This window comes from Mus caroli, unplaced genomic scaffold (assembly GCF_978045245.1).
Source record: "Mus caroli unplaced genomic scaffold, Mus_caroli_1 scaffold_9, whole genome shotgun sequence".
Classification (NCBI taxonomy): Eukaryota; Metazoa; Chordata; class Mammalia; order Rodentia; family Muridae; genus Mus; species Mus caroli.
The window spans coordinates 72,803,881-72,829,857 of record NW_028227264.1 but is presented as its reverse complement, the minus strand read 5'-3'; the positions used below and the strand labels follow the sequence as shown (position 1 = coordinate 72,829,857).

The following is a 25,977-nucleotide window of genomic DNA, read 5'->3' as shown; positions in this document are numbered from 1 at the left end:
ACACATGTTGGATACTATCTCCAACATGTAATCATATGAAATGCCCCATGGAGACGTTTGACTTTGTCAATGGAGTCTTTAGAATCCAGTTTCCTCTCATACTTCCCACAGACTTCACTGTGGCCCAGAGCATGTCATGGTGCTCAGCACCTACATGAGACCAATAGACAGTGTTTGCCCACACTTGTCCTCTCCTCATGGACTGTGACTGTGCTTCATAACTGGAGTTTGCTTGTAGTAAAATGAAAGGAATGGTTTATTAGCCCTTTCTAGGATCACTGTTGAGGTTTGGTCTTTTGCTCTGTTTTATAATGCTAATACTGGCCCCAAAGATTTGGTTGTCCCAGTGATAGGAGTATCCTCACATACACCAATTGATGCTATGTGACCTTGCTCCTTAATTTAAAACTATTGGTTGAATAAAGATGCCAATAGCCAATATGTCTGGGCAGAAGAGAGATAGGTAGAGTTCTAGTTCCCGGGTTTGAGGTCTGAGGAGAAGAGAGAGAATAGAGAGAAGAAACCATGGGGTAAATGCTCATGAGAATTGGCCATGAGGACAGGCCATTTGGAATATTAGCAGCCCAGATGGAGCATGGAAAGTCATATCTTAGGGTTCTTGATTGTGAGGTAGATCTGACCAGCTCTAGTGCTAATTAAGGATTATTAGAAATATACAAGTTTTGTGTCTTTTATCTGGAAACTTAATGATCAAAGGCAGGGTAGAAACTGCCAACTAAGATTAAATAATTACTACAACAGACCATTGTGCATTTTCTTCTTTGAGACTGTACCAAAATTTAAATGTTCATTTCTACAACCCCGGATTTCATTTGAAATACGAAGCAATAATTACACATATGAAAATCTATTCATTTTTCTTATAGTTCTTAGAGAATCTTTTGTCTGTACTTCAAATCAATATTTTGTTACTTCTGTTTAGACAACAATCTCACATAGCCTAGATTGGGCTAGAACTCTGTATGTACCTGATGGTGGCCTTGAATTTTGTATTTTCATGTCTGCCCATCTCCAAAGGTTGAATTACAGGAGTGTACTCCCATGTTTGACATTATGATGAATTTCAACATGTTGTCTTTGCCATTTGGATAATATTAGTTCAAAATTTTCAAATACTGACACATTTCATTATACAAAATGAAAAAAGAAATGTTTTTTAATTATGACCACTAATCTCATCAGAATAGTCACTGGATAATGAGAAGCTGTCAAGTTCACAGTGGGAAACACAAGCCTTTTAGTGTCATGATTCAAACTGGAAGGCTCCAATGCTGTCATCAGAAAAAATTACTGCCAGTTGTTTCCCTTGACATGAAAGACTTACTTCATTCATTCTTCTGTAAATGACTTTAAATATTCATCTTGAATAAACATATTTTGTCTCTAAGTTGTTCCTTCAAATAAAAAATTATTTATTCTATGAAAAAATGGGTAGTTCAAATTGAATCCCTTTTTTGGGGGGGGACAGCTGTCATTTCTTTTTATACTTTCCAATTTGTCATACAAAATATTTAAAGGTGTTAGTTGTTTTTGATAGCTAGGCAGATGATTGGTGGAAAGACACATGATAGATAGAAAAATGAAAGTAGATGATTGATAGAGACAGATAGTGCTTGCTATTTATGAATCAGCTGTGAGATTTGAGCATTTTATTACATAGATGATATTTTAAAGTTAGGCTACTAAACATCTTGCCAAGTCAGTGAGAGAGACAATAAATAGAACACATGGCCTGAGCCTTGTCAAGCATAAATGCAGCCAGATGCGAAGAAAATAAACCAAGCAAAGTAAACAAGAAGTCACGGTGATATGGTAAGTAACCAAACCCAAGGTGTTGGCCTGGCTACTAGACAAATGAGATCATTTAAGGTGTAGGTAAGCATACCTTTGTGCACATTTTCTCAAGATACTGTCAGCATGAGCAGAGACCTTGTAGGAGGAGAGAGTCAGAATTCTATATTCTTTCAATGGAGCACAATACAAAGAATGATGTTATACCTGGGGATTGACTGGGAACCATGGAGCCCACCTCCCCTGACCATGAGCTTGCTGTGTAGATGCTTGGAGTACCAGATGATATACAACACAAAAACAAAAATCCTTTGCTTTCTCTGGTTCTTCTTTCCCAAGAAGACATGTTTTTATGGACAAAGATGCCAGGTTTTTGACTCTGTACACTGACACTTGCCTCTGTGACACTCTGAGAATTCTCAGGGTCAGATCTGCATTTGTTCGCTTTCAAACTTTTCACACTTGGGTTTTCTTATACTGGAGGATTTTGTTACCTTCTCTGGCTTTACAACACACAGAATGACAGTACAGGACTTTTCAGCCTCAATGGGTTTGTATGTAAATCAATGAAACAAATCCATTGGCTTCGTTTCCACAGAGATCGTGACTAAGGAATATGCAAGGAAAGGAAGTTACTTTTTGTATCATGGGCCATTTATTTGAATTGATTAAAGCACCATGTATTAGTTAATCAAGCATGGGGAACATGTAGGTTTCTCATAAGAGAATGTATGAGAAGGAAAATATTCAATTAGGATAGATTGAATGTCTTGCTGGGAACAAGAGTGCTGAAATTGTATGGGTATGTTCGATATCATGATTAAGGGTGGGAGGTTTGAAATGACGGTTTAGAAGTGATGACACGGGTAACTATAGCTTCAAATGATGGAACAGGATGGAGCCAGGAGTCATGAAGGGAAGGAACGCAAGGAAGTATGGTGTGGAACACGGGAAGAATAACCTTAAAAAACATGAGCCAACCTGTGGAGGAAGATCACAGGGGTGGGGTGGTGGTGGGAGCGGGGAGCAGAGGTTGGACACTGAGGAAAGAGCAAAGATTGAGAAACGACCACATTGTAGCCTGAAGATCATATCAGTGAGCAGCATGAAGGACACACTAAACAAAACCAGCAAAGAATCCATATGGACTATAAGAACCCTCCCTTGATAAAGTAACAGTAATAAATGGTATAAAGACATGCCTTACACTCTACTCTCTCTCTCTCTTTATCTTTCTTTTCTTTTCTTTTCTTTTCTTTTCTTTTCTTTTCTTTTCTTTTCTTTTCTTTTTGGGACAGGGTTTCTCTATGTAGCTCTGGCTATCCTGGCACTCACTTTGTAGACCAGGCTGGCCTCGAACTTAGAAATCTGCCTGCCTCTGCCTCCCGAGTTCTGGGATTAAAGGCGTGTGCCACCACGCCCGGCTACACTCTACTCTTACTAACCGCCTTCAACGACTATCTACTGCTTTAGCAAACAGTTCTAGGTATTTCACGTGGCTTCCATGTCTCACATAAACCACTGACTTCTGCCTTTAAGCCTTCCATCATCTGTGTTCCCTCTCATGCGCTGCATACTGAGTGACTGAGTTACTCAGTCCTGTCCTCATCTACCATCTTAGTTTTGACATCAGTCACCCTCACACCCTCCGAATATGGACTTTATATGGCCTTTCTCTTAACAAAAACGTTTGCATGTGTTACTATGAAAATCATTTTTGCAATGACTTTCCTGATGCTGTCTGCTTGTAATAGAAATATATATGTATGTATGTGTATATATATATACATATATATATATATCATATACATAAACCATATTATGATTTCTTTGAAATGAATGTATTTCTTCACAAACATATAAATATTTAGTAAATGTCCAAGTATAAATACATAGACACACATACATTAAGCATATGGTTTATAGTTACTATACAATTACTTTGAATTTTAAACATAAAGCGTGAGCTTCATATTGTTCACATGTTTCACTATTACATTATACATAATGATTATCTATAGTTCCTTATGTTTAGTCTATAACATCTAATTTATACTCAGCACACTAACCTTATTGTTTATCCCTTAAGCTCCACAATATACATTTCTTAAATATAAGAAAGGAAAAAAATACATTATCTTATGTAAGGTTTACAGGCCTGTGTTTGATTAAAAATCTGTGTCATCCGTAATATTTTATATTAAAGGTTCCTTGGCTGATACTGGCCTGTTTCAACTACAATGAAGCTTTCTTTTGAAGGAGAGTACTATCAACGTACACAATGTTGGTGACTTGGGTTCTCCAGCATCTGAGAAAATACCATTTTATCCCTGATGCCTACATGTAGGTGAAGGTTAACTAGATGAGAACCAAACAAGATGTGTAACGTACTAGGATGTATGGGAGTATAGATAGGTTAGGTTTTATTGGATTCTTTCGTGATATGACAAATGTTCAACACTCATCCAAGTTATAACTGTTATTAGTTTTATCAGTGAGAAATCCAAACAATCTCTGTGTCCTCTTTGGTATTAGATATTTTGGCTAAAGTCAGAACCCAATTGCCCTTGAGATGATCTACCCTTGAAAATATATTCAGCCCAAGAGAAACAAAAGAAAGGGACACTGTTTTATGTAGACACATGCAACTCAATTAAGCATCTACCATCTTTGGAGATCCTGCCTAACAAAGAAAATTACGCATATTGCAATATAAGTTACCACAACATGTATTCTGTTTTTTTTTTCTTTTTTAACTAGAAAGGCCATATATCCTGATGAAAATGTAATAAGATTTACATTTTAGAGAGTCTATTTCAAAGTATTATTGAAAATGCAAATAGCTAGAAAACACCCACTCCAGGCTTGTGTCTCATGCCCCTCACGCATGCGCTTACCAGTACGTCTGCTTTCCCGCTCAACCCCTTCCCATAGTCGTCAGTCGCAATCACTTGAAACTTGAAGTAGGATCTTCTCATATTGTGGAAGAGCATGGCTGTCTTGATGAGTCCTGTGTATGTTTCCACGACAAACCCCTCTTTGCCCTCTTTAATCGGCGGTATGATGAGCCGGTAGGCCATGGCACTGTAATTACCCGTGTCCCTGTCGGTGGCCTGGGAAGAAAAAACCAGATGACAAATCGTCAGTTGGAAAGAAGAAAAAGCTACAGGAAAGCTTATTTCTACTTCTAAGGCTACCTGTGTAACAATAGCACGGAACATTTCTCCTAGTATTCCATTTCTCTGAATACCATTATGCATATGCAGAAGCTACCTCTGCATATAAAATAGTTTTCATCCCAATGGCTCTGGGACAGTTACTACAACACACAGGGAGTTAATCAATTAAGTTTTACACATCTATGAGGACGAATTCTAATTTAGGCTATGGATACAAATGATGGGCATGGTAGAATCGATTAGTTACTTGAAGATCATCACATAACTGTGGGTACTCCCCCACCCCATATTTTCAGTAGATTCTTTTTGTAATTTTTGTCTCTAATTTTTTCATTAATATATTTTAGTTATGCCAGGCGTGATGGCGCACACCTTTATTCCCAGAACTCCGGAGGCAGAGGCAGGCAGATTTCTGAGTTTGAGTCCAGCCTGGTCTACAAAGTGAGTTCCAGGATAGCCAGAGCTATACAGAGAAACCCTGTCTTGAAAATATATATATATATATTGCTTTTCTTTCCTCCAACTCCTACCAGGTCCCTTCTTACTTCTCTATTCACTCCCTTCACCTTCTCTTTCCCTCCAAAATAAAACAAAACACAAACAAAAGTAAAAGGAAAACCAAAAACAAACAAAAATCAAAGTTTTGACCTAGCATGTAGTCTAAGAGGCAGGAGACATAAAGAACTGTATACTGACACATCAAATTAAAATAAGTCAGACATAGTTTTTTACAAATACTTTTATGGATATATGCCAACTAGTTAATCTTGTAGCAAAATCAGAGTATGATAGATGCTAACTTTCTCTTTTGTAATTCCTCTGATTAAACGAGGTTCCTAGTGCCAGGGAGTTATGGTTCGTATCACTTAAGTAGCAAAAGGTAATAACTATTCAGATTTTCCTTTTTTTTCCCCCTTAAAAATGGCTAAGAACAGAATATAATTGCATTGGTTCTATGCCTTCTTTTTAAGGAGAAGTTTTCTGGATGTCAGTTCCAGATTTATTTCAAAGCAAATCACTTCAGAAAGAAATAGTGTGATCTGGAGTGGTTCTCAGGACTGAAGAACACTGGCTTCTCTTCTGAAGGATCCAGGTTAGGTTCCCAGCAACAATGTGATAACTCAGCACCATCTGTAACTCCAGTTCCTGGACCTGATGCTCTCATGACCTGTATAGTAGGCACTGGGCATGAAAGTAGTACCTAGCCATGCAGTGCAGACAAAACACCCATACACATAAAATAAAGAGCACTTTAAAAAATGTTTAAGCATTATAAAAAATGAAAATAAATAAATATATAATATATCCAAATAAGAGACCAATGTCTATATAACCCAGTTAACTCTTTTTTTTTCCTGTGTTTTTTTTTAATTAGGTAATTTCCTCAATTACATTTCCAATGCTATCCAAAAAGTCCCCAATACAATACAGGTAGAAGAGGGATTTGGAGTGGGAGCTGTGAACCTTCATATTACATTTTTCACTTTTAATTTTGAGTATATAACATGAAAAGGCCAAATGCAAGAGGAAAACAGGAAGAAGTAAATGCAGATAAGAAATGCACGCTGTGATAGGGCATCTAAAGCTAATTGTTTTTCTAATTCTGCCATGGTCTTTGTGTTTGGGGTAGTGGACAAGTGCATAAAATATATTCAAAACAGAACACATATTTAAAAACATTGTGGATAAGAGAATCAGATAATGTCATCAGGCTACATGTAAATTATTCAGGATACACATAATTCATATTTCTGTTTTTCAGCATTTTTCTATTACATGGTTATTCATATTTTTATCAGCACTTAACCTAAAACATGATATAGTATGCATTTTTAGTTTGCATTAAAACTCTGAGAGATATACCAAATTAATTTAATAGCAAGAAAAATACTGCTAAGGGAAACTACCATTCTAGTTATATGGAGTAGTGATGTCTACTAAAATGTTCTGGGTGCTGATAGGGAACATCTCAAACTGTTCTAATCCTAGCAGCAGAAGTTAGCCATCTATGACCACCAAGAATTTGAAATGAGGCTTAGGTGGCAAAAGAACCAGGATTCTCACTTGATCTAACTGAATTACAGAGCGTTAGTGCTGGTATGTAAACAATGACTATAAGAAATAATAGCTCACATTATTAAGTATCGTATAACTTAACTTGGCTTTCTATATACTCCAAATATTTCAAGCATTTCAGGATGGCCCATTTGCACAACAAGGAAAGTATCTTATACTAAATAACCCAGATACTTCAACTCGAGACAGAAAACAAATTACAACTTGCCTAAGTTGATGTCATGGTTAACTCTGGTTGCCAACTTGACTGGATTCAAAATTACCCAGGAGAAACATCTATGGGCGTGGCTGCGGGGTCATTTCCAGAGTCGTTTAATGGAGGAAGGGAGATGCTCCCTAAACGTGGGCAGTATGGTTCCTTAGATTAGTGTCTCCAACCAAAGGAGATGGAAAGGTAGAGGAAGCCATTCGGACACCAGAAACCATCTGGGCGACTACAGATGCAATGTGTCCAGCTGCCTCATGGTCCTGCTGCCATGCCTTTCTAGGCATGATGTGCATTATCCTCAAACTCAAACCAAAGTGAGCTCTTTCTTCTTACATTGCTTACATCATTTAAGTCCCCCCAGCAACAGCATAACTCCAGTCGCTAAGGTTCCTCGGTGAGAGGAGGGTAAGCATGCTACTTCAGCTCGTTTTCTCATGTGGTCTGATGTTCAGCTTAGCACAGCTGGGTTTGGGTACTGGCGTTCCAGGGATGAGATTTCAATTAGCTTTCTATTCTTACTTACAGGAGAAAGAACGAGTAATTAAAGTTAACCTTTTAGAGCGTTGAACTGTGATGGCTATATTCATTTCATGGAGAATAGCAGGCAGAAAAAAAAAGTGTTCACAACTAAAATTAAGCTCAGAATCTAAACCAACTAACCTGAGATATTACTGTCCACACTCTGAGTACACTTGCTTTGAGTGTCCAATCAACCAAAGAGGCTTGGAAAAGGGGCTGGGAAGATGGCTCAGTTAATAAAGCAATGGTCTTGCAAGCATGAAGGCCTGAGTTTGATTTCCAAATACCACATAAAAATAAATCTGGGCGTGGTTGACCAGTGAACCCCAGGGATTTTCCTGTTTCTACCTCTCCTGTGTTGGCCAACCTGCCTAGCTTACTTGGTGACTCCAGGCCAGTGAGAGACTCCCAAGATGAATAACAACAGAGGCACAACACTACAGGTTGTGTTCTGGCTTCTACATGCACACACACACACACACACACACACACACACACACACACACCTACGTATACATAAACACATACATCCAGCACATACATATACAGATTTGATTTTGATTCATTCAACCTTTAACTTTTGGTTAGCATTAAGGTTTCTCTTGAAAGAAATCTATTGTTAATATAAACTTTGAAATATAATAGCCATGCCTAAAGTACATTAAGTTATGTCTGTACAGAGCAATACATTTTTGAAAAATATGCATATCTATAGGGTCAGTATGTATATTAAGAATTGAAACTCTGCAGCCGTTCATGTTTACACTCCTGCCTTAGTCAAACCCCCATCCCTCAGGGAAGCCACTTGACCTGGCTGTATTATTGCTTAGGTTTGCTCATTTTCCAAGTTTATAGATAGATGCAGCACAAGTCCTACTCTATGGCTCAAGTCTTTCACTAAGGTTTGGGTTGCGAGGCTCAATTCTGTTTAATTTGCAGATAAATGCTAGCAACATGGTGAAATTTACATAGGAAAGATAGTTACTGTACAATTATAGCGGTGGCTTGGTACTTTAACTAAATCACACAGTTCCTGACTAACTTCCCATTTCAAAAAAAATTGTTTTGCTCCCTAATTTATTACATCATGAAAACCACAACCCAGTCATATTTCATAATAAATGACTGAGGTGTTTCTGGTAGTAAGCTTTTTCTGAAGCAAATCATCACTCTATATAAAACTCAGAAATATCATTTTAGAATTTTGCATATTATGATCATAAAAATAGTAGAAATGAAATATAGTTTTTTTTACAAGAGCAGGTTTGGTAGATATTTGAATCCCTGATGCTCTGTTTTTGTGTGTTATACAGTTTTAGCCCCCTTTCATTTCAAGGGACACCAACTTAAGCTCAGCAACTTAAGCATCTCACTTCTGGAGGTAGTCACAGAACAGCTGCTGGGAGCTTCTCGATTTTGGGAGCGCTCTCCTCTCTCTAACAAGAACATAGAGTTGGATGATGGTTGCCTATAGAGGTAAAGTAGAAAATGACAGCAGCTGATTAGCTCTGGAGCAACACCTAGAGTGCCCAAGTTCAGTTTAGGACTGTATCTTCTCTGAGAGACCTGAGTCAGATGGCTTAAAGAACCTGCCCTACAGACACACAGACAAGGATTAAATGTTCTCATGAAAGAACTGATAAAATATGACATGTTTACATATATACTGACTCACAAAATGCCATCCATAAAACTCGGCACACAATTTGAAATTTGGGTTAGGATGTACAAAGGTAGCTTGTAAAAAATAATTTTTAAATCCATTTTCCCTTCCGGCCCCTTAGTGGCCATCAATAATGATTCTGAGACTAACAGTTATTAAATACCTAGTCCACAAGCCTTAGCTCATTCCCTTTGACTAGCTCATTACTTATTTAACACATTTAAACTATTCTGTTCTCCTTCTTCCTTAGGGTCTTCTCAGCGTCTCCATGATGGTTCATGATTGTCTCCTTGGTCTGTCTAGCGTCTCTCTTTTATCTCTATTTCCCAGAATCCTCTATCTTCCTGCCAGTGTCCTACCTCCTTCTGATTTCCTGACCCAGCTCATTGGCTATCAGCTGTTTTATTGACAGGTGGTGTTCATAAGAGATTCTGTCTACAGCATAAACACCTTATCATTGAGAGCATCATCACTGTCTGCTTTCTGTTTTCTGCTCTGAATAGTTCTAAACAGATTTTGTTTGCTTACACTTACATTTTGTTTTATGTTGAGGGGGATTTCAATAAGTCCCCTCTTTGAAACTCACTTTTAACTTCCGTTTCTTATCTGTCAATGAGATGAATTATGTCCCATATATGTTGGTGTAAATAGGCATCTATCTATCTATATATGCTACATTATGATTGTGATGTGCTGAAAATTATGTTTATGTAATTATATTTAATGGCTAAGAACAGCATGACCATTAGAGATTCTAACTATTAGAGCTGTTAAATTCGTATTAACAATAGCAAGAAGGGTTTGCTTTTCTTTAATATGTTTGTGTCAATAAATAGACACTTAAGCACTCAAAACCTCAATTAATTTAGACTTGTCATTTTAGACATATAAGATTATAGCTCCCTTAAGACTTAATAGATTAATAATTGATTTCTTATTGAGGTCAGCGAGCATGCACTTGATTTTCATAATCATCTTTGATTTTATTTATATTTTCTTGTTTTCCTTGTTTCCAAGTCCCATTTGCCTCAGTCTTCCAAACCTTCCTCCTCAATTGAAACCCACATACTATATACAGAAAGAAAGAAAAAAAAAACTCTCCACTTATTACTGAATCCAAGGATGTCAATATCTAGTTCTCTGTTTTCCTCTTCAATTTACTTCTTTTAAAGTGCATGTTTCACATAGATGGCATACTTGGCTATTTGTCTTCAATTCTTAGGCTAGTGAAATTCCTTGATCAGTGCACTGCCTGATCGCTGCTCTAGAGCTAAATCTCACGGAGGCATCGACCCTAGGGAAATGTCCTGTCTCAGGAAGATTAAACCCCAATGAGTACTCATCACAGCACACTGCACTCATCACGGCTGAAACCTCAGTTGCTGGTGAATTTTCAAGTTTGCCCTCCCCCTTGAGACATTAGGTTTGGAGTTCCCGTCCCCCTCTGCTCCCCTGTCAAAATCACACTGTAGTTATCTTGTCTTTGTCCCTTGGATCAACTGAATCATAAGTATAGACCTTACGACTGAAGATGGAGAATTTAAACAATCAGGAAGATGAGTGTAACCACAAACTCACAATCCGAGTTCCAAAGTGCGCTTTGCTCCACTTAGAAAACCTTTTCTGTAAACAGCAACTTGTCTTGCGTGGATAACTTAGCCCGTTTGTTTACAGCATCTCCTTCTGTCTCCTCTAGAGATGCGCACATTCTAATTTACATGGAATTTCAGGATATCAAGTGTGACATTTCTCAGCTGTTCATCCTGGGAGTCGAATATCTTTACCTGCGACATCTGTCAGCTCTTACAATCTTAAGAGTCGTAGCCGACCCTCCTCTCCCATCAAAGGCACATTCTCAGCGATCAGTGCCTCTCCCAGGTCTCCACACATGGAACATGCTATCATTACCCTGTCACTTTAACCTTTTCTTTTTAAAACTATAAAAGCATATTTGTTTTTTTCCATTAAGACAAAGCTTTTACTCTGATGCTAACTGCACTGCTTTACCTATTTTTGTAGTTCAGGTCTCTACCACCCCTTTCTAGAGTTCCTTACCTTCATCTCTTCATTGAAACATAGCCAGACTGGTGCCTCTCCAGAAAGAGCTAATCTTGTAAAGCCAGGCTTCAAATGGAGCTTAGGTTGGGATCTAGCAGTCTGTGCTCTTGCAGGACCAGGGTGTGTATGGCATGGGTGCACACTTCAGTGTCAGCTAACATCTGCCCATCATTCAGTTTCCAGTGCTGTGTGACACCTCACACATACAGTCTCACTGTTAATCTACTGTTATTTTTCAAGTGAATGAGAAAGGCCACAGAGATCCGTAAACTATGGATAATCATACTATCCAACAGTGTGGGTCTTACTCTACATCCACACAATCCAATATGTCACAATAACAGGGATTTAAAACCCCTTGAAAATGAAGGGTAAACCATTCTAAGATCTTTCCCCCCTAGATGCAAGGAGATAAGGAGAAAAATAATAAATGCAATGCCACAATCTAGGTGCCCATGGTTCTTTCAAAGCTGATATTTTGAAAAATACTCCTATAGTGTAGTGTGGTGTAGGAAAGCTGGCTTTTGGATAGTGATTGGTGTAAGAGGGTAGAGTTTATAGGAGGGGTTAAGTGTCCCTTTATCTACTTCTACCATGTAAAGACATAGTACAAAGACACCTATCTAGGAGACAGGGATTAGGTCCTAGTGAATCTGCTGAAACCTAAGTTGCTAATGAAAAGACCCAGGAGAAAGAATGTATATTGCATGTAAGTCCCTTAGTTATAAATGCCAGAATGGATAAGTAGAAACACGAATGTAATATGTAAATCTTATTATTTACTTAATACTTTACTTTATTTAATTTTTGTTTGTTTACTTTTATAGTGTCTCATTATGTACCCCAGGCAGTCCTTGGGGCCAGCCTCAAGTGCTATGATTATAGATGTGTATCGACTTGTATAGATAACCTTGATGTTGATGATGGTTTCTGCTTGGATGCTCTCCTTTTCCCTCTCCTCCATTATTATGAGGGGCTGGCAGAGCAGGTAGCAGGGTTTGATCATGGAAGAGGGTTTAATAGGACTCTCTTCCCAGAAAGTACAAGTCTCACTGTGAATGGGAGAATATTCCTCCCTTCTCTCCAGCTATGTGTTTGCTGCTGCTGCTAAACTGCTTTGAGAGTTGCACAGCTTAAACCCTAACACCAACTACTGTGGGTCAAAGTCTCCCTTCGATTGCACAAGCAGATGTAACCACCCCATCTAGGATTGCAGTCTCTGTTCATGCATTATCACATTGCCCAAGGCAAGAGAAAATAATAGCAATTGGAAGGTCACGCGGTCCTGGATTCTGCTTGAGTTCGCAGGAAATCTGAAATCTAGGCATTTAAGACCAATGATGTTCACCAAAGCAAGGTTTAGGCCACTGATGGAGCGATTTGTTTTCAAAACTCTCACCTCAAAATATACCTCATACAATCCTAGAAAATAATGGTCCTGGAGAAATTAAAATTAGAAGTAAAACAAATCTCAAAGGAGAAACAAAGATTATGAGGATTTTGAGGTAAAAGAAGAGTCAAATCCATAACTAGGAAGTTTTTGGATATTTGATTAAGTAGACTCAGATTGGGAAACAGATATTAATTTATTTTTGGAAACAATTAATTAATTAAGATAGGTCTCACTATCTAGCCACGGCTGTCCTGAAACTCACTATGTAGAGCAGGCTTGATTGTACTCACAGAGATCATCTTGCCCTGCTTCCTATGTGCTGAGATTCAAGGCATGTGCCATTATACTCAACTAATTAATGATGTTTAAAAGCCACGTAAAGAATGAGAAATTGTCGAAGACAAAAAGTATATTTTAGGAATAGAAAATAAATCATTTATATAAACTCTCAATATAGGTAAATCTTTTTTTTTAAAAAAATATAAACTTACAAATGCAAAAGGGACCCATTTCTTAAAATTGAAGAAGATTCATAACTATCTTTTTTTGTTCAGAAAGATACAGATACATAAATAAAAAGCATAAACCCATGTCATCACTGATTAGGTCATTAAAAAGAGAACAGCTAATAATCTTGTCTAAATTAATGCTTAAAAATGAAAAGTGACTCACTGGAATGAATCATGTTTCCATAAAGAGTTCATATGTTTTTTTATCAGCTTATTTATATGACAAAGGCTATACCAGGTTTCATGACCTCGTTACCAGGAGAAAGGGGTGAGGCTGGCGAGAGATTTACTGCCTTCTATGTTTTCTTCTGGCGGAAAGGAGAAAGCTATGTCTAGACTTGCTTGGAAAGAAGCCAGCTTTGGAGATTATCATTTGACTTGTCTTGATTATATTTTAAAATGAAAACTCAGACACAGGCAACCACTTACACTTCTCTAAGACCTCATCTGGAATTTTTAATGTGTACAGGTGCCCAACATTAAGAGACAACCACCAAATAATTGCCTCTATCATGCAGGGAATAGGTGAGACATTAATTTTCTAATAGCCTTGGTAACTGTTCCCCTCTGTTGCCTAAATGAATACCACGGATGCAAAAAATATTCGTGGAATAATTAGTGATGTCCTCAAAACTTCCAAACCTATTAAAGTCCAATAATGGGGCTTTAACTTCAACTCCTCAATTACACCCATCTCAACTTTCAGTAGCACAGAAGCCTTGCTTTTCCAGAGACAGAGCAAAAGCCATTTAGAATATAGGGCCCAAAACTCCCTTCTCACATCCATCCTGATGTGAACGTCAAAGTGTGATTATTAGTGGCAAAAGAAACAGAGCGTTGGCTTCTGAGAAATACTTCAACTTTACTCTTGTATTTTTAGAAAACACGAAGATACTTTCACTTTAAAGTCCTTACAGTCAATGTGCCCAGCAGCTGATAAAACCTGAATAAAGAAAGACCAAGGAGACTGATCTATTTACAGACCTATTCGAAAATTTTACAGAAACCAAAAAAGAAAAGGAGGAACTATTTTAAATAGAAAAAAATGCACTAGATGTTTCACAAGAATTTAACAAAAAAGTGACTAAGGTGGGATATTAGGATATAATATTAAAGTTAATGTGTTAAACAGCTATAGAGTTAAATAAATGACAATTTAATATAAGTACACTTTTTCCAAAGTTTTATTGCCATGATCCAGCATAGATTTGGGATCCAGTGAGAAGCAGCTGTACCATGGATGTTCGAGGTCATGATCGATTCCTTAGCATGCCTGTTCCCACTGAAGTGCCAACAAAGTCAGAACAGAAACTGGATTAGATGCCCGTACTCACAGCTTGAATTACACAATCCAGTTAGGCTATTTATAATTTGTCAAAATTTTCTTAATAGGGTGGTACCAAAGTCATCAGATAATGTCAGATAGATATTGATCTGAAGAAAACTTTAAAACAAACAAACAAACAAACAAACAAGAACCAAAAAACAAACAAACAAACAAAGAAACAAACAACATATCCACACAATATTCTGTATTACAGAAGGCATAATACAGAAAGCTAAGTAGAACTTCCTTGTATATGTTAAGGTCTTGGTAAAATATTGAGGCCTAGATGGAATACCAAGGCCTAGGTAAAATGTGAAGGCCTAGCTAATTATTACCTGGCTAGCCTACGATTAAAAGGAAACTTACATGTTTCTGCTGCTACTAGGAAACTTTCCTATGCCCAAGTTGATTACATATTCTGTTATGTCCTGTGCCCTTGGAAACCAGTCATGATAAAATTCAGTAGAACTGCTTTGTATAGTTACCCACAAGAAGCCTGGACCTGAACTAACCATCCAGCAGCACTTCCTATGTCTGTGTATAAGCTTTTATGGTATTTACTTTTATAACCTGCTGCTGGGCTGGATTCCAACATAAGAAACTGTAAGGTACCTATTTTGAGGAGGGGTTGAGTAAAGTTTAAGTTCCCAAGACCTCCCCGGGAACTGACATTCTACTTAGCAGAAACATGTGTTGGGCAACTGACACCTTGGATGGCAAATTAAGACATGGATGTTGGCCAAGACATGTCTCCTGCCACAGTTGAATACCTCAATCAACGGGAGCAGGATAAAGGCACAGCAAAGATAGGATTCTAAGGAAATCCCCCATCTATAAATCCTGATTGGTGGAATAACTTGGCATAGATGTTTGTAGATCTGAGGCCTAGAAGTTCTGTAGCATCTTAACTTACCCTCATGGTTCAGTTCCCCAACCTGTATCATGGCCCTGACTGCGGTGTGGCTTTCAATAAACCATCCGGATTAGACTGAAATTGGTATCTGATCTCAGTTTTTACAGCATTTCCAGACCCCAACACTGTATAGTAATTAAAATGTTTAATTTTTCTTTTCTTCCAAATTATTTCACAAAGTAAACATTTTTACCTTGTGAGTTCTCTTCTCCATTATAATGATGTAATCAAAATAAGGACTAGTTTAAAACCTTCCAAGATGCTTTCAAATGAATTCTGTTCTTTTTATCTGTATAAAAAAATCTATTTCTGCACTCAGTGGACATTTAGATAAGAGAAAAGCCCCGTGTGAGCATTCTCTTTGAGAGAGAAAGCGAGTTTAGTTTCGGTGTTTATTTTCAATAACAATATATCGATTTTATTGGACTTTTCACTGTCCTGACACTGCTTGAGCATTATTTTTTAATAGTTTATTTTTATTTTATGAGCATTGATTGGTGTTTTGCCTGCATGTCTGTTTGTGTGAGGATGTCAAAGCACCTGGAACTGGAGTTTCAAAACAGCTGTAAGCTGCCATGTGGGTACTGGGAACAGTGGGTTAATGTGCTTAACCACTGAGCCATCCCTCCAACACCTCATTATTTGTGATTTTACTTCCTTATTCGGAACAAGTTAAACCTCACGCTCACATATTCTAACTTTCTGGTTGTTCCTTAGTCACAGAGAATTCCTTCACTTTGTTCCAAATCCAGCTTTGTGTCTCTCCACCCGTGTCTTTCTTCTGACTCTAGTGCCTGCTTTGCTTTCTGTGTTTTCTTTACATCGTTGGTCCATCTTCATCGCTATGAGTTACATTTTCATAGTGATGCACACAGGACATATTTCCGCTCACAAGTCAAGAGGACTATGCAAATATTTCCAGTATAGATCAATGAAGACTGGTGGATCAGATATTGTAGATTTTTTACTGGATTTCTTTGTTTCTTAGTGTGTAGCACACCTGTGACGGGATTAATTACCCTTCAGTTTCTAATGCCTGTAAATCTGGGAACATTGGGACAATTTTCTGATTTTTTTCTTTCCATGTTATATTTCATTATTTTGAAATTAAGCATATTAAATAATTGTTGAAGGACAATTTTAATTTCTAAAGAAACTCCACTTATTGATATATTTTAATAATGTCATATTGTTTGCTGGTTCAAAAGCAAAAATACTTACAATGGAGAGGATTTGCTATAATGTTACTGCAAAGGAGCCTTGTGATTCAGTAACTCATGGGGTGGACTTCACTGTGGAGTCCTTGACCCATAGCTTAAGATCCTGAGTGTGAGCCCCAGCAACCAATTTTAAAACAAAATTACAACAGAACACTTACAAATATAAATCAAATAGCTTTACCTTCCACCATTTAACAGACTATGTTTTCATTGCTGGTAAATTTGCATCATATTCATGTATAGAAATTTGAGCATTTTTCTCTTAAACACATGTGTACATGTATGTATTTTGAATCATAGCTACCTTTAAAAGATAACCTTTAATGCTAGCACTGAACAGGCTGAGGCAGGGGGATCTCTGTGAGTTCAAAGTCAGCTTGGTCTACATAGTGAGTTCCAAGACAGCCAGAACTACATAGAAAGAAGCCCAGTCTCAGACAAAAATGAAGAAATAAACAAACAAACAAAATCAAATATGCCTGTAATTTTGAATAAGAGCCAAAGACTAAAATAATTTTCTTATGTTCCAGCCCCTAAATTTAATAGAAAATTAAGAGAAGAATAAAGCATTTGAATATTCAGTCTGAAATGCAAATTTCTGTGAATCCACTCTGTTGATAATTTATTGTCTACCAATTAAATTAAATAACACAGAGTCTTATTAAATAAAGAAAAAACTTATTTGTCCTGGCTTTTACAGAAAAAAGAACATGTCAAGACAAATAGAATTCAATTTATGAGCCTTTTAGTTTGGAAAATCAACGTAAACATTCAAAACCACTATGAATCTAAATTGCTGCTCTGACTCTAATGATAACCAAAAAAGCCTTCAGTGTTGTGAAAGTGACACTAATTGTAAAGAAGTTCCAATTCACAGGTTGTAATTGGACTATATGTACACACAACAGTAAAATGTGTCTCTCTGGATTACACAATGTGCAACATCTTAATAGAAAGACCACATTTATCCAAAACAGCGACTATTCAAAATGTCCTTCACTTAAATTGGTCATATTTCAGAGTGCTCCTCTCTCTCTCTCTCTCTCTCTCTCTCTCTCTCTCTCTCTCTCTCTCTCTCTCTCTCTCTCCCTCCTCCTGGCATTTGTATGTTTGGCTGTATAAATACATATAGATACAATTATGCATCAACATAAATATTATTTTTCTGTAACAATGTATTTCATGTATTTGTCCACAAGCTAATATTTTCTAAGAGGAAATAGAGCAACACTGAAGTAAAGATATTATAAAATAGTCTTTGATTGACTATACACTATCTGAACATACTCTACCTGAAATTTGAGTATTTCTTAGCCACAGTGAATGTACATTGATAAAATTTCTTAGTGCAACCAGAAAATGACTGAGGGTAAGGAGAAACCCACATTCAGTAAACAGAAAGTAAGTATATATGAGAAAGAGCTTTTCTGTTAGAATAAATCAAATTTACTAATTTTGTCCAATTATTAGACATTCATATTTTTTGATCATAGAAATAAAGCAAACAATATTTTATTTGTGTACGTGCACATGAGTACGTGTATACATACATTTTTGTGTGTATGTGCATATGTATGTATTTGTGTACATGTCTGTGTGTGCATTTGTGCATGTGCCTGTTCACCCACATGTGTGCATATGTGTATGCATGTGTGTATATGCCTATAAATGAGCCATGATGTGTGTGGAGGTCAGGAGGATACTTTGCTCGAGTTGGTTCTCCCTCCCATCCTGTGGCTGTCAGAGATTGAACTCGGGACAAGCATAAGTTAGGATTGATCATTCTATCATTTATTACTTTTTGTCATAGATTCATTATACATAGCTGTTTTGCATCTACTTTACAAACCTTTCTTTCAAGTAGAAGTTTACCATGTACTTTGATCATATTTATTCCCCCATGTGCTTGCTTTAACTCCACCCCTTCTTGATCCTGTGTGTGTGTGTTATGGTTTTATGTATCTATAAATTATTCTAGGTCTGTAAATGTGACTAAACAGTCAACATATGTCTTTGTTACTTTAATCTAATCACTGCTAGCAACATCCATTGTTCAGCAAATTATTTAATTTCAGTCTTCCTTCTGGTTGGCTCAAATTGACATGTGTGTTTATATATTCTTGACAGCAAAATGAAAGCTTCCCTCTCCTGCATGCTCACCAGCATTTGTTACCGTTTGCTTTCCTTGTAAGGGTCATTGTGACTGGGGCGTCATGGGACTTTAATTTGTATCTCAGAAGAAGAGCATTGACTCTTCTCTCATGTGCTGACTGGATATTTGTATTTAATCCTTTGTGGATTTCTTGTTCATTAGCCCATTCTAGAAACTTTAAAAAATTTTTTTTGATAATTAGTGTTTTGAGTTATTACATATTTCAGAAGTTTTCTCTTAGAAGAGATTCAGAGGTTCTTACATGGAGGTGCTTAATACACTTGAATTAAATTATGTATTAATTTGTATTAATAATGAGGATAAAGCAAATGCAGGGGTCTAGTTTCACTCTTCTACATGTGGACATCCAGTTTCCTCAGCACCATTTGAAGAGGTTCCCTGTTCTACAGTGCACACATACATCATCTTTTACAAATAATCATATGGCTGTTGCTGTGTGGGTTTCCTTCTGGGACCACTCTTTTATATTTATATTCATATATATTCATAAGTATATGTGAATATGTATAAGTAAAATATACAGAATATATAATGTATATACATGTGTATATATCTATCATCCATCCATCTATTCTCCATAATCCATCCATCTATCATCTATCTATCTATCTATCTATCTATCTATCTATCTATCTATCTGCTTCTGTGCCTCTATTATGTTGTTTTTGCTACTCTGGCTTCATGGTGTAACTTGAAATTAGGTATTACCATATGCCCAGCACTGATACTTTAAGGCTTGCTTTGGTCTATGGGGGTCTTTTGTGTTCCTATGTATTTTAGGGTATTTTTTCTATATCTTTGAAGGGTGCCATTAAAATATTGACTGGAATTACTTTACTCTGTAGTTCATGTTTCCATAGCTGTTTCCATAAATATTAATTCTGCTGGTTCTTGAGCAAGACAGATGTTTCTACCCTGTGTCTTCTTCAATTTATTTATTTAAGTTTTTTTTTTTTATTAAAAGTCTTCTCTTTCTTGGCTAGGATTAGTCTTAATTATTCTACTTTGGAGATAATGTGAATAGGATAGGTTTTCTGACTTTATCACAATATTCATTATTGGTATATAGAAAATATACTTCTTTCATATTTAGATTATGTATCTTGCTATTATTGAAGGTATTTTTCACTTGTAAGCATTGACTTGTATTACATTATACTGTCCACATATAGGGATTTTTCTAGCTGAGATTTTAGGATGATCTGTAGAAAGTAGTATCTTTCCTAATTCGAATGGAAGTGTATTGAACTTTTCCCCTTCATTATTATGCTGGATATAGGTTTTCTGTTATATGGCGCTCACTATGTTGATGTATGCTCCTCCTATTCTTGATTTCTTCCAGGCTTTTTTTTTTTCATGAATGTATGTTGGGCTGTGCTAATTTTCTTTTCTGCATCTACCGAGATGATCATGAGATTTTTGTCCTAAAGTTTATTAGTGAGATGTAATACATTAATTTCTTGCATTGAACTTTCATCATTGGGGTGAAGTTCAGTTTGTCATCTGGAAGGCTTTTTTTCTGAATCATTCTTGAACTCAGTGTACACGTATTACAATGCTTGTCCTGGAAATTAGCCTTTTTTTTTCTTTTATACTCAGCTCCTTGTCTGATTTTTATATGCGTGCAACACTGGCCATGTGAAATGATTTTAATGTGTTCCTTCCATTTCTATTTTTCTCAGTGATTGGGGAGAATTTTTTAGAGTTTTGGAAGAGCTCAGCTGTGAAGCCACCATAGCCTGGGGATCAAACTCAATGCTTATTATGAGCCTGTTTATATCACTTCTATTTTCTCTGTTTAATTCAGGAGGCTTAGGTATCTGAAAAGTTAACCATTATTTTATATTTTGAAATTTATTAGACTACAGGTTTTCATAATATGCCTTAATAATTCCCTGGATCTCACAGCTGTATTCTGAAATGTCTTACTTCATCTGTAATTGTGCATTTTGGGTCTTCTCCTGCCTTTGATTGGTTTGGATAAGAGCTTGCTAATCGTGTTTATCTTTTCAGAGAAGTAACTCGGCTTTGTGTATTCTGTTCATATCCATTTCATTACTTTGTGCTTTGAGCTTTACTGTCTGTGCCAGCCAATTTAGGTTTGCTTGTTCTAGACTTTCTAAAACTTTGATGGTTATTACTATTATTCATTTCAAATTTCTATGATTTTCAGCACTTGTAGATAACATATAGATACATTATAGACATAGAAATAATATAATATAGATTAATAGATAAACTTTTTTCTTAGAACCAATTTTAAACAGTGTACTTCACTGTCAAAGAGAAATTAGAGGTTAGAGAGAAGCAATGGGAGAAACTAAAAGAGACTAAAAGAAGCCAGCAGATGTGCCAAGTCTCATTCCTGAAGACATGGACCTCAGAACAATTAAGAGACACAGAAGCAGATACTTTGTGTTAATTAACAGGGAAAAGATATCCACCAATGGGATATTACAATTGTAAATTTCCATTGTCAAGTTTTGATTTGCCCCACAGAGAGGATTTGCTGACCTGTTTTCTACCTAGCTGCCTTTGATGAACTTGCTGTGCTCGAAACATTCTTCATCTAAATCTACAGGGTTTGGGCCTGGCAATGGTTGAGGTGACTCAACGCTGGGGATGGTACTGAACCAAGAGAAGGGACAGCAGATTATAGCTGAGGAAAACCTGGGCGAACGCATGACAATCTGAGGATGCCGAGGATGTTATACTTGTCTGAACTCATTACTAATGAGTTTCTTTTAGTTTTGAAGAATAACAAGCCCATCCTGCACGTGGCCATTCCTGAGGCACAGAAAGTACAAGAAAGAACAAAATATGAAGCTGAAGAGAGCTTGTTCTCGACACCAAGGGAAAAATGCAGTTTGCTGAGAAAACAGAACCGACAGGATTATAAAATGAGCTGAAGATTCGCTGTTTCACTGTGAGGCATTTCTTGCACTGGATTGACGGATTTTATCAAAAGGGTGTGGTTTAGTCGGTAAAGCACTTGCCAATAGAGATTAAGGCCTGAGTTGGGTCTCAGGTCCCATGTAAAATCCATGGGTACACACATTTTATAAATCCAGTGCTAGGAAAACAGAGACAAGAGAGTCCCCTGATCCCACTGGCCAGACAGGTTAGCCGAATTGGTGAGTTCAAGTTCAGGAAGGCACTGTCTCCAAAAATAAAGTGGAGAGAAACTGAGCAAGACAATCAATGTTGACCTACGGCTACTGCATATTCAACACAAGCAACAGGCACACACAGACACACACCAACACACATGCATGCACATACATACATGCATGCACACATGCTAGCACACACATGTATGCATGTACGTGCACCCCAATCTAATAGTGCTCATTATTTTCTTGTCTATACACATTGTTGGAATCTAGTGTGAATTGGAATAAATAAGTAGTCTTTTCTATGCCTCCTTTTGAAGACAAAGCAAGACTTGAGTGTGACAGGAAATGAGTTTGGAATAACCTTGTCTGCAATGCAGCTCCAGTAGCTGAGCTCTGGGTCTATAATTCAGCATCCTAATGGCATGTACTGCTAAGCAGATACTCATCAATGTGGCTGGGATGTGGGCTTTTCTGCATACTTCTGTGTTTCTCATTAGATGTCCCTAATTTCCTTGATGATTATTTCTGTAATATACAATTAATATGCATGGGATGTGGCAGGAAAGATTATGCAGTGATTCACTTGTGAGAAAGGACTGTTTTATCTCCAAAGTTTTTATAGATAACTCATTTCATGATTATGAAAGGTACTTTTTATGCTGTTCAGGACTTTCTATTATACATTTACTCTGAAAAAAAAAAAAAAAAAACAGCTCCCGCCACATCCCATCTATAGAGGAAGATGTAAGGGTTCTCTTAAAAATACTTAAGCTGATGCTATTTTCTGGTTTAGAATTGTTTGATGAAGTTTTCAGTTTGTTCAAGACTGGCGCACCCTTTTTGTACCCACCGACAGGTCCCTTTGTACCAGCTTTGCCACTCCACTCTCTACCCAAACTTCTTCCCAGGTCTGCCTCCAGGGTCCATCCTGGGGAGTATCCCTGACCTCCTTCCTCATCAATGCTTTTTCCCCAATCCACCAGCTTTTAGCTCAGAGCTCACGACCAGAACACCAGCCTAGTCTAGCTTTCACCTGCCCTCAATGCAAAGGAGCGTCTCGGGCCAGGATGACAAACCACAGGACTTTCCATATCTTCCACATCATATCCAGCCTTTACCTATCTGTCCCTATTATCAAGGCTTGGAACAGGAAGCACATGCTGAATATCAGCCCCACCCAGTCTGCCCACCTGACTTTATTCCATCCAAAACATTTGCAACCTACAGATCCAATGCAACACTACATCTTTGTTCTTTGCTCAAAATGCCTTATCTGTAACAAACTCAGAACCCACAACGGAAAACCTCATGCACAGATTTCATCACAGGAATACCAACAATCATAGGAAAGATCAAGCCAGTACCTTTTCTCTGAAACTGGCCAGTCCTGTTGATATCCTTGCAAGCACAATTATGTAGATGAATTCCAGATACAGGATTTAAAAGAACAATCATAAACCTCCTCAGAGAATTCAAGGAGTTTGAAAACTACATGAAGAAACAGCCCAATTAAATAGAAAAAAGAAAGAAAGAGAAAGAAAGAAAGAAAGAAAGGAAAAAAGAAAGAAAGGAAGGAAGGAAGGAAGGAAGGGAGGAAGGAAGGAAAGAAGGAAGAAAGAGAGTGGAAGGAAATAAATGATGAACAAGAAAACACAAATAAGAGAATGATAGAAATGAAGATAATATTTCAAGACTTGAGAATGGAATTCAATCAGGAGATAAAAACATCAAAGAGTACAAGTTGTGGCCTTTATGTGGGTCCGAAAAAACTGGAACACTATCCCAAAAGCTGTTGCCTGTACATGGGATATGTTCTACAAGCTGGGCTGCCTGTCTGGCCTCAGTGGGAGAGGAAGTGCCAAGCCTAGCAGAGACTTGAAGTTCCAGGGTAGAGGGATATAGCCAGGGGGCCCCACCTCCTCAGAGGAGAAAGGGAGGGATGAGGGGGTGGATGAAGGCTTGTGGGAGGAGTGTCTGGGAGGGGAGCAGTGAGCAGGGTGTAAAGTGAATAAGTGAGAAAAGAATAAAGTTTAATTTTAAAAAGTGCAAGCTGAAAGAAGATAAAATTGAAAAAATTCAATAAACTCATGTAGAAAATTCAAAGGAAAGCCCTACAAGTAGAAGAGCCAAGCAGAAAACAGGATATCAGTTCTCAAAGGTAAAATAGACAGTGTAGATCAAATAAACAAAACACATGAAAAATTACCACCATCACCACACACACATACACACACACAAACACACAGGGGTGAGGGGAGAGACATGTGAAAGAGATACACAAAAAATGTGAGAAACTATGAAAAAGACAACTCTAACAGAATTATAGGCATAGATGAGGGAGGGGACACCAAGTCAATGGCAAAGACCAGATCTTCAACAAGATTATAAAAGAAAATCTTCCCAAACTAGGAAAGAAACACCTATACAAAAGCAAGAAGCACACAGAGCTCAAAGCAGACAAGACCAGAAAAGAAAATCCACATGGCATATTAAAGAAAGCAGTATATTGAAGCTGCAAGATGAAAAAAGTGCAAGTTGTATAAAAGTGAAAACATATCAGAATATTGTGGATTTCTCAATGGAAGCTTTGGAAGCCAAAAGAACAATGAATTCCAAGTCCTAAAAAACACTAACAGTCAACCTAAGTTAATAAAACTACAGAACTATTTGACATATTTCAAGGAGAAAGAACAACTTTCCATGAAATAACATCCCAAACAGTTTCAACAAAATAAACCTAAGGAAAATACAGGAAGCATTATTTGAAATTGAAGAATGGGAGGGTCATAGCAAAGAGAATATGGATGGAAATATAAAATCATAACTGTTGAAACACAAAATACCACTGAGAACACCAACAACTACCCTAAATATCAATAACACAATGGCCAAAATTAGCACATGTTTCAATAATAACCTTAAATATCAATGATCTCAACTCTCCAATCAAAAGATAAAGACTGACTGAATGGATGAAGAAAAAATAATCTCTACCCATCTGATGCTTATACAAACACTTCATAGTTTTAAAGATAGGTACTCTCTTGGAGAAAAAGGGTGGGCAAAACAAATGGGACCAAGAAGCAAGCAGGCATCTATATACTAATATCCAACATAATAGACCAATCTAAACTACTCAGAAGAGATTTTTAAAAAAAGGACACTTTATTCTAATCAAGGGAACAGTTAGCCAAGAAGACATTACTATCCTAAACATATATGCAGCAAACTCTGGTGTGTTCAATTTTCTAAACAAGCAGGCAAACAAAAAATTACAATATTTAAAAATGTCGATTAACATCAATCAGTCAAGAGTAGGTGAGCTCAAGTTCCCCAATAAAGAAGCTAGAGAAAGTACCCAAGGAGCTGAAGCCCCATAGGAAGAACATCAATATGAACTAACCCCCAATGCTCCTTGGAACTATACTACCAATTAAAGAAAACACATGGTGGAACTTGTGGTTCTAGCTGTATATGTAGCAGAGGATGGCCTAGTTGGTCATCAGTGGGAGGAGAGGCTCTAGGTCCTGTGAAGGTTCTATGCCCCAGTATAGGGGAATGCCAGGACTGGGAATGGGAGTGGGTGGGTTGAGGAGCAGGGGGAGGGGGAAGGGGATAGGGAATTTTCGGAAGGGAAACTAGGAAAAAGGATAACATTTGAAATGTAAATAAAGAAAATATTTAATAAAAAATAACTCAAAAAAAGGAGTAGGTGAATTCCATATCTATGTTCTCCAATAGACAAGTGTTCTGGACAAAAGTAAAGAGAAACATCAAAATTGACATCATACATCAAATGAAATTAACAGAT

At 37.2% G+C, this 25,977-nt stretch overlaps 1 protein-coding gene across 3 annotated transcripts in view; it reads right to left on the bottom strand.

The window, feature by feature from the left end:
• The window catches only part of Pcdh15 (protocadherin related 15), a 933,441-nt gene that overhangs the window by 57,199 nt on the left and 850,265 nt on the right, over window positions 1-25,977 (bottom strand). For all 3 annotated transcript variants that reach the window (XM_085842876.1, XM_085842877.1, XM_085842878.1), the window contains one exon: window positions 4,710-4,925. In XM_085842876.1, the coding sequence (XP_085699002.1) occupies window positions 4,710-4,925 (216 nt within the window). The remainder of the gene's footprint in view (window positions 1-4,709; window positions 4,926-25,977) is intronic.